The sequence below is a fragment of the Poecilia reticulata genome, chromosome 18, assembly GCF_904066995.2.
Source record: "Poecilia reticulata chromosome 18, P_reticulata-male-v2, whole genome shotgun sequence".
Lineage (NCBI taxonomy): Eukaryota > Metazoa > Chordata > Actinopteri > Cyprinodontiformes > Poeciliidae > Poecilia > Poecilia reticulata.
In genome coordinates this window covers 2,585,644-2,598,146 of record NC_088847.1, presented here as the reverse complement: position 1 = coordinate 2,598,146, position 12,503 = coordinate 2,585,644, and the positions used below count along the sequence as shown (strand labels likewise).

The 12,503-nt window shown below is 38.3% G+C and overlaps 2 protein-coding genes across 6 annotated transcripts in view; one reads left to right on the top strand and one right to left on the bottom strand.

The window, feature by feature from the left end:
• Positions 1-4,936, top strand: part of rtn3 (reticulon 3) — a 29,000-nt gene extending 24,064 nt beyond the window's left edge. For all 3 annotated transcript variants that reach the window (XM_081599752.1, XM_081599753.1, XM_081599754.1), the window contains 2 exons: positions 1,590-1,648; positions 2,053-4,936. In XM_081599752.1, the coding sequence (XP_081455878.1) occupies positions 1,590-1,648; positions 2,053-2,101 (108 nt within the window). In that variant the 3' untranslated portion in view covers positions 2,102-4,936. The remainder of the gene's footprint in view (positions 1-1,589; positions 1,649-2,052) is intronic.
• A 786-nt stretch (positions 4,937-5,722) lies between these two features.
• Positions 5,723-12,503, bottom strand: part of zfta (zinc finger translocation associated) — a 19,032-nt gene continuing 12,251 nt past the window's right edge. For all 3 annotated transcript variants that reach the window (XM_081599757.1, XM_081599755.1, XM_081599756.1), the window contains one exon: positions 5,723-10,263. In XM_081599757.1, coding sequence (XP_081455883.1) covers positions 9,773-10,263 — 491 coding nt within the window. In that variant the 3' untranslated portion in view covers positions 5,723-9,772. The remainder of the gene's footprint in view (positions 10,264-12,503) is intronic.

The window sequence follows — 12,503 nt, the reverse complement described above, 5'->3', positions numbered from 1 at the left end:
CTGAGTGCTACCACCTGGCAACGTTTAGATCCATTCCTGGTCTGGAAGGCCTCAGTCAGAAGGCTGAATTCCCTCACCCAGAGTAGCTCAGCTATACAGAGACCTGGGAGTGAGCCGTTCATTTCACCCAGGTGTGCTTGATAAGGGACGCATGTTAAAGCTGCAGGGTGGTAACGCTCGATAGAAACCCCTGTTAGAGAGCTCCTCTTTTTTAGTTACTTCTCAGTATTCAAAGCAATTAAACCTGGCAGCACAGGACACCTGTTTAGGGTTAGTCAGGTGTATTTAAAGTGAGGTTCTATGAAATCAGCTGTAGTAGAAATATGTTGGCACAATGAGTCAAATTTAGTGGGACTTTGACCTGGTCCAACACATGGTTCCATTTAGAATAAAGTTCCACATTCCCCACTCACCGCAAAGCACTCTGACACGCTGCCACTCTTTAAATCCCGGCTGAACGCTCTGCTGTTCAAACATCTATCTATCTATCTATCTATCTATCTATCTATCTATCTATCTATCTATCTATCTATCTATCTATCTATCTATCTATCTATCTATCTATCTATCTATCTATCTATCTATCTATCTATCTATCTATCTATATCTATCTATCTATCTATCTATCTATCTATCTATCTATCTATCTATCTATCTATCTATCTATCTATCTATCTATCTATCTATCTATCTATCTATCTATCTATCTATCTATCTATCTATCTATCTATCTATCTATCTATCTATCTATCTATCTATCTATCTATATCTATCTATCTATCTATCTATCTATCTATCTATCTATCTATCTATCTATCTATCTATCTATCTATCTATCTATCTATCTATCTATCTATCTATCTATCTATCTATCTATCTATCTATCTATCTATCTATCTATCTATCTATCTATCTATCTATCTATCTATCTATCTATCTATCTATCTGGAATTTTTTTCTGTAACATTAATTGTTTTTAATTTTTGTGAGGTCACCTTGTGTGCCTTTTAAATAAAATATATAATTATTATTGGAACTATGTGTAGTACTACAAGCAAGGACTGTTGCCATGTATTTCCTAATTGAACCTGAATTGATCTAAGCACAGAGCCCTGTGGTTCTCCACCGGTAACCCTGGAGTGTGAAGATTTATCATTCACATGAACAAACTGGAACCTGTGGGACAGATGGGATTTAAACCAGCCTAGCGCTCTTCCCTTCAGACCTACATGCTCAGGAGAATATTGTGATCAACTGTGTCAAAAGCAACACTCAGATCTAGCAAAACCAGAACAGACACAAGTCCACTATGTGAGGCTAAGAGAATATCATTTGTAACTTTCACAGGTTCTGTTTCAGTGCTATGAAGCTGACTGAAACTCTTCAAACTGGTTATTACTGTACAGATACTCATACACTTGATTAGCAACTATTAAGGAAGATTAGATATAGGCCTGTAGTTTACAGAATTTCACTTCAGAAAACCTAGATGAACTCTTAACAGTTACATGTGGAAGTATCTCATATGTTTTAATGTTTGTCTTTTTAATAAAGTAAATAAAAAAACTTAAGGTTCTTTTTCCTTGCAGACCCAGATTGATCATTACATCGATCTTGTGCGTACCCAAGTCAACAACACAATTGCAAAGTAAGTGAAAGGAAATCAGTTATTTATATTAGAACCTATTGCTGTACTCTGTCCATGTTGATGATGTGTCACTCACATCAGGAATCAGGAAAACAAACTGACCACTGGAGGCCTAGCTTTGCTTCCGGTTTATGTAGACATCAAGATTTTTACAGTAGACTTTGATGTTTTCCCAATTTGTCACTGTAAGAAAGATGTAAGGTGGATCTGGAACGATCTAGGTAGGATATACGGACCAATAAATCCCCCCGGATTGCCTTAATTTTGGGAGATCAGCAATCGGCTTATCTCATAAGGTTCAGCTAGCCTTATGAACCTTATGAGGCTCAGGCTCATAAGGTTCCTGTGTAATGCATTATTGATGTCTGATCTGGAGTAATTCTTGTTCTGCTTTCCTTTTCCAGACTGCAAGAGAAACTTCCGGGAGCTATGAAACGCAGCAAAACTGAATGATCTCACATGTCATCTTCATCCTCATCTCCATCACTCTGGAAAAACCAACCCTTCATCTCACCCAGCTCCTCCCCAGTAACCCAGACCTGTTCACCTGTGCCCCCACCCAACACACACACACACACACACACACACACACTGAACCGTGCTAGACAGATACTCAGCTACTCAATGTTCAACGTAAAACTACTGCGCAGCTTAACTTGCAAACATAAAATCAGAGGCGTGCCTGCAGAGCCATGAGGCACCATGCCTATGAGCAGGTCATGTGACACTGCAGCATTCCCAGCTGCAGAGGGAAGGCCAGCCTGAGTGAACTAGACTGAATCTATGACCTGGTTCCACCACGTACAGAGCATCAGGGCGGACGGGGCGCTGCCTCCGAGCAACACCCGTCTGCCGAGGAAGCACACGCTTCCCTGCAGGTAGACCGAGGAGCGTCCGGCTGGTCACACAGCCTCTATGGAGCTGTGGCCAGGCTCACTGTACCTTTTACTCAATGTTACATTCTGTACAAATTCATTTCAGGAGCTGGGATTGGCTCTGCTCCTCCTGATCGACTCTTCCGTTTGTTTTTCAGTCACAGGCAGTGTTTGAACCTTCTGCAATGCACTGATTTTCTCCCTCCCTGACGCCTGGGCAGGTGGAGGTAGCCCCCACCCCTGAACCAGCTGTGATAATTTGGTCTAGTTCATCATGTTCAGAAGCTTTTTTCTGAAAACGTCTGTTCTTGTAAATAACCCTGAGAAGCGACAGGCTCTCTGCGCCGTGGAACACATCGGCCAAGCTTTTATATTGAAGGAAGACCCCGACCCACCCCCACCCCTACAATCATAGTAGTCTTGACTGTTTTTGCACCTGTTCAGTCCTCTAAATGTTCGGCTCTTGTTTTCACTTGTATATTTTGATTCTAATTATGACTACTTAGAAGTGCTACCTGTATAAACTCTAGGATGGCTGCTTGAACTCCCCTCCAGCTCGATAACGGCTTAGTGAGACTTCTGTTAGGTGTTACTGAGCTTCTTCTTTTTAACCAGTAGTTCTTTGAGTCCTCCCCTATAGAATCAAGCTGATAGGTTAAGCGGCACATTGATGTGTTCAACTTTTAATCCCCACATGGTTTCTCAGATTGCTGTTGTGTTGAGTGTAAAATGTGAATGGTTTGAATTGTTTTGCCAAAAAAAGAATTATGAATAATTTCAAAGCTGTTCAGTTTAATTTTAGACAACAGGCCAAAGGTGGAAGGTCATCTGGAAAATAATGGCTGAAATTAAAATTGAATGTAAAAGTGAAAATAAAAGTTTGTGCTGTGATCGTTTCTCTAATTTTTTCCTCTTTTTTTTTTTTTTTTAAATGTACTCTTCAAAAGCAGAGACTATAATGTTGACACATTTTACACTCCATACAATGTTCCTCTGGCCAAGGAGGAAATGAGATGAGTTCAGGGTTGTTATATTAGAAGGTGCCATTTTAAGTAAAGTAGCTGGAGATGATGGGAACACTTTCTGAAATGGTTACTGTAGAACTCCTGTGTTTTTGTTTTTTTGACAGCCTCAGTGCATGTCATAGTGTAAGCTGGAACAGGTTTTCACCCCTCCCCTATATAGCCAGTAATATATTGTTGATCCTGACTTTTGTTTAATAAGGTTACTACTTGTGATTGTTTCCGTGGTGTTTTCTGAACCTGATTTAAAACCATAGTGACGTGTTGGCCCTGCAGTCCAACCTTTGTTACGTTAAGGGACGGAAGTGTGAATAGTGAGTCGACACCACACCTGTAGCTGTAGCTGTTCTGTCCTGTCTGCATGTCTCCCTGCATACTGAATGGACACGGCTGCTGAACTCTCTCCCTCCTATGCATGACCTCTGTGTGATTCACCTGCACAGGTCAGAGTTCACCGACCCTGCCGCTTCGTGTCTGCCACTTCTGTCCCACAGGAGGCGCACTGAATGTCATCAGAGATAAAGTTACGTTTTTTGTTTTTTAGAAAAGGATTTAGCTTCCAGAACATAGTTACCATGTGTTTCTTTTATGGATGTAAGATTTAAGAAATCAACACTACCAAACAAAATAATTCTCACGTCTGGCTGTTCAGATTTTTTTTACTTTAGTTCTAGTGGATGGATTAAAACTAATATCATGGCCAATAAAAATAGAAATCTTTTCAGTCTTTATTGCTAAAGTTAGTGCCTATGAATATTAACACCATGTTCTCCATGAAACCTCCAATCACTGATATCATAATAAACCTTAGAAGTCATCAGCAGTTTTAAGTTAAAGCTGGAGTGAAGGAAACTTGCAAGAAGTCTTATTTTTAAACGGAAAATTAAATCTGCATGCTTGATGACATGAGGCCATGTCAGCTGAGTCATTAATATTCACTTAGCTCATGAATGTTGTGCTGTTAGAGCCTCTCAGAGATCCAGGTGAAAACTAGAAAAGCAAAGTGGCTGGTGTCATGGCGCTGCCAGAGTAAACATCACAAAGTGAGTGTAGTTCTTTAGTGTGTAGAATATGATGCAGAGGAAATTCAATATCATTTCTCATAGCATGTTTTTTTTTCCCTTCTTTTCCTGTTTGTGTGTTTATGTGATGGGAGAGAGTGACAGGAATGATCTGAACTCTGCTTCCTGACTCGTTTGGCTTGAGCTCTAATTGGTATTTGGACTTTGTGAACTAACGATTTTGTAGCAGCTATGACTTTGGTTCCAGTTTATGAAGCTTTTGGACAGATGTTGCAGGAATAAAAAAAAAGAAAAAGAAAACTGCAAAAATGTTTGTGGTCTCTGTACTGATGTCAAAGTGAAATAATTAATAAAATCAACTCAAAGGTCTGCGGCTCTTTGTGGATCTGTTTACCTCTCTGGATTCTCCATCTTGTCCTGAAATGTGTCCAGTCAGAAAGAGGACTGAAGATTTTTATTTATAAAGCTGGAATTATGAAAAGCCACATTCAAATTTATACTGCTGCTTAAAATGAGTTGAGAAATGAAATGTTTACCTGTCAGACTGGGGATTCATGTGTTTAATCTTTAAAAAGTTTTAACAGCCTAACATTTGCAGCAGGTTTTTTATTTACATATTTCATTTATTTGGATTTCTGAAATAGACCTAAAGATCACAGAAAATAAAGGACTTTTCAAAGCAACTTTAAGTTTTTTATGCTACTTGTTATTCAGATAGCCACTCTCGTCTGATCCGTTAATGTGTTCTGTTTAGTAGGACCTGCCTCACAACTAATGATTATATTAGTAATCAATTATTGGGGCCTGCCCATAGCAATGCATAGGGAGAGCAGGGATTGACTTGTGAAGCAAGTCAGTCTCTGCCTCCATGTATTGCATGGCAGGCACCTATTGTTCTACACCCAATAGAATGTCTCTTTGTTATTATAGTTTATTTAATTTTCTTCCATCACCATTAATGCGGCTCGTATCGCTGCGTATCACAGCTTACTTTAGTATTGATGCTAATTTGTAGCATCAGAACGCTGGGTTCCAACCGACGGGCCCGTTTAAATTTCTTCAGAAATTTTCTAGTTTTAACAATTGTCATTTCACCAATTAAGCTTATTTTGTACAATATTTGGAAATACATGAAAAATAACACAAACAATTGAATTCCTTTTTTAAATAATAAAATACACATTTTATTACCTAAAATACAATAACAGCATTCCTTCAGTGAACCCTTGATCATTTGTCGCAAAAAAAGCTAAAAAAAAAACAAAAAAAAAAAAAAAAAAAAACATCAACTCTTATTTTGCTGAACTTAACATCAATAGTGGAGGGCTGGTCTGTTGAATATTTTTTGGATTAACTGATTAATTAATAAGACAGCAAAACGTACATCAGGAGATATTTTACTATGTTAAACCCAGGTGGAACTAAAACTGCCAGTTGACAAGTTCTGGTAGAATATATTTACATACAATGGTGCTATTATCTTAAATGCAAAATGTATATATTTGTACAGTTTTAGATAAGTTACTGTTCTTTCAGCAAATGGCCTCTTTTAATATCTGTATGCTCCAGTTGATCTATTAATGATTACGGTACTAAATTAGTTGGCATTTATTTAAATAATCGATTCATCATGATTAATCATTTCATCCCAAGTAAAATGTTCCAGAACTCAAAAGATAAATTTACCTTCACTGACTGTGACACCACGTGATAAACATCCTGGAGGTCACAGCGTTGCTCTGACATTCTAGGAGGCATATTAACCATCATCTGATCTATAAATCTACACTGTCAGTAGATGTAAACTGTATAATGTTGACTGGCCTTCAAATACCCATGAAGAGAATATAAAACAACAGAACCAAAATCTCACTTTAGAAAGGATTAGAGGGCCAATGAGTTTTTATTCACTGATGACAGGATGCACATTTCACACATTGACCTGTTGGAAAGGGGCAGAGCAATCACTTTTCTCACACACACACACACACACACACACACACACACACACACACACACACACACACACACACACACACACACACACACACACACACACACACAGGCACACGCAACGCATCATGTCTCACTTCATCATCTCATGAATTAAGTGCTTATGTCAGACGAGGAGCCATAAAGATGGAGCCTGTTCTGTCGTGTCACTTTACGTTAGCTTTGGATTAAAGATTTTATCCTTCATTAAAGACATTTCAACTGTTTATGAATGTCAGTCCCACATAAATACCACAGAGTCATGATCCCACCATAACATGACAAAGGCTAAGATACAGTTCAGACTACCTAAGGTCATTTTTAAAGCATTGTGCCTTTTAGCTTTTCATTTTGACCCGGATATTGTTAAGGTAGGATGGTTTGATATATGAGAAATGAAATTAAGTAGGGATATTGACATCAGCATCAGTATCGGCCAATGTTAGTCAATTTTCAACATATTGGGATCTGCTTTACTCCCTTACTGCTGCTTGTGAATGTGATTGAAGCAGGCGGTTTGTCTGGTCATGTGACAGTGATAGTGATGCAGCGATAACTGAAGCAGAGACACAATGTCAGCGTTATATGATTGTTTCTTCACATTGTAGAAATAGTTGGGAAATGTGTAGATATCAACATCGGCCCAAATTTTCACATCGTTGCATCACTAAAATTAACTCATCAAATGAGGTTTTTTTTAACATCATAAGTTTTGATTTATTCTCCAGAAATCTATATTTTTTTTAGTCAGAATTTTGGGCTCGAGTTATTTTAAAACATAGCTTTTAATTCACTGTGGCATTTGTTTGACGGTGACACAACTGAAGCCAATATGTAAATCCAGAAGTGTTGAACAGAGACAGCCTAAAAGAAAAACAAAATGAAAAACAATCACTGATTAAAGTGTTAATGCAAACAGAATCCCTGAGATATGTTTTCCAAGAGAAGAAGAAAAAGAAGAAGTGACATTCTATGATAGAATTATTTTACGTGTTGCATAAACTTTGTACACTGAATGGGGAAAAAAAAACACAATGAAGCTGAAACAAAGTCTGCAAAGTGAATTCATAAATTTAACAAGCATTTCTCCAGCGTTAAAACATGCCTTCATTGTTCAATTTTGAATAAAGTAGAAAAACTGGACTTAGTTACAAACATATTTTGTAAAAACCAGGATGCAAAAAAGTGCTCATACAAAGGAAAAATACAACTCATTTTCAGATATTTACACATTTTTGTGCAGTGTTAAGGTAGGATGATTTGGCTGATGGGAAGGATGCATGATGCTGTATTACCTAGACTGAGATTAAAAAGGACAACTGAGGAGGGCATCCTTCACCTGCACTTGTAAACAAGGACTAAGCAGTCTGCAGTGGCTCGCTGCACGCTCCATTCATTGTCATCAGCAAAAACATCAAACATTTTACTGGCTGCACACAGATAAGGGTGGAGTTTAGTAGAGCTTATGGGACAAAGTGCTGCGTTGTGTTCATCTGTCACTCGGTTTCTAACTTCCTGAGAAAAGACTTGGGCCTTGACCAGAAACAAGCCCCAAATATGAGCAAATAAATATTCAATGGTGTCCCTAAAACCTTTAAAGCCCAGAGACTCATTTGTAAGTTCATCTCATTAACAACAGTTCAATTCCAGCTGCCAGAATCCTTAAAGCCGACACTGAGACAGAAGCTAGTCACCTCAGGATATTTTCCATTTGCTAGAAACCAAGATGGTTTCTATGAAGCTTGATGCAACAGTGCACACTGAATATTGATCTGGCAAAATGTGAATTAAATGCAGCAAAAACTAATAAAGTGAGCGCATGTAGCGGTGGCAGAGAAAAGCCATGATGGAGAAAGAGACACTTCTTTAGCTTTGCTTTAATTTCACTGAAATGTTCTATAATTTTGTAGTGAAAAATTATCGCTGAGAAAAAAAAAAATCACCCAAACATATTTTTAATACTAGAAAATTTCAATATTTCTTTTTCAACTATTTTATAATCTAAGTCAATGAGAACACTTTCAAATATATTTAGCGCCCATTTGACAGACATGTAGCTGATTAGTTTTGTTATGTTAATGATGTTATGTTAATGTTTACTGTTTCTATTGCTTCTTACTTTAGCCTTTGTTGTCATCACAATGTCACCAACTGCTGATTCCGGTATAATTCATTGCAGCAATAAAACAAAAGCAGCTCCTACACCCAGCAGATGGGCCAGTGATGTGGCCACATATATGTAACAACTTGGCAAAGGATCTGTGTGAAAATGTCTCCTCTGGTACAGGAAACCTGCAACAAAAACACTATTTTGCTCTTTTTGTAGCTAATTAAAGCGAAATGTAGGAACAAAGCAGTTTGACAGGCAGTAATGTCTGATGGGGAATATTGGACCTGAGGGATTATTCTGTAAATGCTCAGAACCACTTAAAGCACCAGCTCAATTCAGTTCATGACACTGCTAACAGTTGGACATTAATCGCGAGACTACCAGTCCTGTGGATCAAGCTTGCAAAATATAAAAACAAGAGATCTAATCAGCTCAACATGATCCTGGCTGCAGGTCTCGTCTAAATGTAAAGATGTTTGAGTCCTGTCAACAATCTTTTTGCCCCTCAGCGATCTAACCTGCTGAGTGAAATCATCCAAGTAGAAACTCTCAACCTGTCATCATGAAGACTCTGCCTGAGGTTCTGCTTCAGTCCAATTCAGCTTCACTTGTTATGAAATATGGCTTTGCATTCTTATGCTGCTCTCAGCACTGATTTATGGATTCCATCATATGGAAAAGGCAGATTCACATGGCTTTCATGTGTCATCTGTTGTAGCAAATAATCCACTCTGTTGGCCAGGATTTGGTTCATTTTGTGCAAAGACATCAGTAGCTTCCAAAAAGGAAATCTAAATAAAGTGTCATTGTTCCTTCTTAATGAGTCACTGGACTTTTAAATGTTCATGAAGCTTTGACATTTTGACATCACTTCATTTTCAGCCTCCTAGTAGAAACTAAGAAGCAAATTGAATGGGGATTTTAAAGAGGTTATCCCACTTTTGTAAACTTGAATTTTACACTCTTTCTTGCTATAACACAATCGTGCTATGATTTCACACTAGAGGTGAACTGAAGAGTCATCCATTTTTATGGTTTAGGGACAGAAAAGTAAGGGCTGCTTCTGAACAGAAGCCAGGAGAGAAAACAGACAGAAGCCCTTTCTAAGTGCCAAGCTGTGTGGGAGAGGCAGTGCCCTGTGTGTGTCCATGGTCCTGGGAGGAGAAGCAGTCATCAGAGTGGACAAAGTGCAGGGCGGTCTGGCTGTAGCTCAGCAAAGCTTGCTCCTTCTCCTCAGCGCCATACAGCAGGGAGTGAGGATGAACCTGCTGGATGTGCCGCTTGATGGTGCTGACCTTCAGCGTCGCCAGAGTGGCTCCACACACCATGCAGATCAGGCCGTGTCTCCTACAGTCATAATCCATCAGGTATTCCATTCGCCAGCGCACCTGGTAGTTCCTCCTCTGGTCCTTCCCGGGGTAATGGCCGTGGCGAGGAACCGGGGCAGCAACGCCACAGTCCTTGGATCTGCTCCTCCCTCCGGTCACACTGTCGTTGCTGTTCACGGCGTTGAGGGGAGCGCAGACATCAGAGGTGGAATCCTCATTTCTGCCTTTGGTAGTACTGAAGACAACAGCTTCACTGGGGTTCAGTTCTACAGACACAGAGAGGGAGGGAGGACCTCAGGTTGAACAAGGACCAGCAAACATACTGCTGTTTATTTGCTCTCATTGAAGAGAGCAAATGACAAACCGGTTATCGCTGCTGCTCCTCACTGTTTCACTGATTGCTGCACATACCAGCTAATCTGCATAAAATATCTACGTTGTCCTTGTGCAGTTTATATTTTTGTAAAGTTTATATTCCTATTTTTATTGTATTTTGCCTGCTTTACTATTTATCCAACATTTTATAATTTTGCCATCCAGTGTGACCAGGAAACTAAGAATATCATTGTACAAGGAAACATGTTCTTACTGTCTGTACTTCTGACATGGACAGTTTTGAATTTGAAATTAGAAATATATTTTCTTTATGTAGGATAATTTTTATTATCCTACATAAATTATTAACTTCTATAATGAATATTGTATGATAAATCTCCCTTGTGCAACTGTTAGAAATAGGGATGCACCAATACTGATGTCTAATAATATTGCTGCCAATAATTTATTTTACCAATATTATACATATCATGTATATTTCTCTACCTTTCAAAACTTAACGTCGGCCCAGTTTTACTTATCGGACGATATTGATATGTAAAACAATGACTAACATTGACTGGTACCAAAGTGGAGGCCAATGCATTCCTGGTTAGAAAGTTCCACAGAGCTCAGATCAATTCTTTGTTTTATATGCAACTGCTTACTGAATTGTATGATAATTAGTGGGGTGGATTATTATTGTTATGCTGATGATTCTCTGGTATTTAATATGAACCCAATCTGTTAATATAGCCAAAGCAGAAATACTAAAATCAAAATTTGTATCAGTCCAAATTTTCCTATCGGTGCATTCCTAGTTATCAGGATGGACTAAAATTCAGTCAAATCTCTTGAGTGAAAAAAAAACATAAAATGATTTTACACATTGAGCTCTTAGGTCTGAACATTTATTTCGTCGGCACATAAGACAACAAACATTTACATGACTAAATGACTAATTATTCACAGTATTTAACAAGAAGAGCAATGTTTACAAGAGAGAGAGGTGACAGCTTATGATGGCTGCAGGGCAGGATGCTATTAATTATTGGTAATGATCAGTGGTGGAGAAAGTACTCAAAAAGTTTACTTAAGTAAAAGTACAAATACACAGTCAAAAATGTACTTAAGTAAAAGTCAAAGTACCACATTAACATTTTACTTAAGTGAAAGTAAAAAAGTCCTGGCTTTTAAAAATACTTAAGTATTAAAAGTAAAAGTACTCGCTGAATGCATTACCTAATCGCTAATATCATTAAGTGTGCCGATCGTATTTAATTTTAATACGTCAGAAATGTGCCATTTTAATTAACACTACCACAGATTAAACATGTTCTTATTGTGTTTATTCTCTGTAACAGTTTAGACTTGGATATGTGATTCTATGAATCATAATTTCAGGGATGGAAACATTTTGTCTCCTGTCCTAACATAGCATGAACTTCATTAGTCACATTTATTTAGAAAGAAATCTAACTGAAAGGGGATGTAAAGACGGTGCGGGCGGGGTGGAGGACATGCAACCAAGGAGCCATGCAGCAGAGTTGTAGTCAAGACCACCGAACCCAAGACCAGAGCCCTGCGCTAAATGACACAATAACATTAAGTTTACCTATCAAAATTGGTTTTCAGATTGATCTGAAAGATCCACATTCCCATAAAAACACCTATATATTAAATACTTAAGAGCTGAAATGAATTTAACCAGTATCAATTAAAACTCACTTCATTCTGTTTTGCTTTCATCGCTGTGCTACAATCCGCAGAGGTCTCCTGCTATTCCTAGAAAAATAACGCCCTGGGCGGTTGCCCATATTGCCCATGTCAGAAACCACAACTGAAACATCGCAATTAACGGTAAATAACGTTCAACTATGAACACTGTCCAACGGCGCAACAAGTAACCAAGCAGAAGGAGCACGTGACTGTTTTCATCCTCCCTCCCACTGGATGTTTGCCACCATGACAGGAGACGAAATCAATCAATGAGCAATGAGCATGCTCTGTGTTCATACATTCAACTTTTACTTATTCAGCGATTAAATAAATGTCTATATATATATATATATATATATATATATATATATATATATAAGTGACAACAGTGTACACAAGAACAAAGAACAGCTCTCAGTGCTCAGGACTTAATAAAGATCCGTCCAGAAGAATCGGATCGTTCCTGAATGTT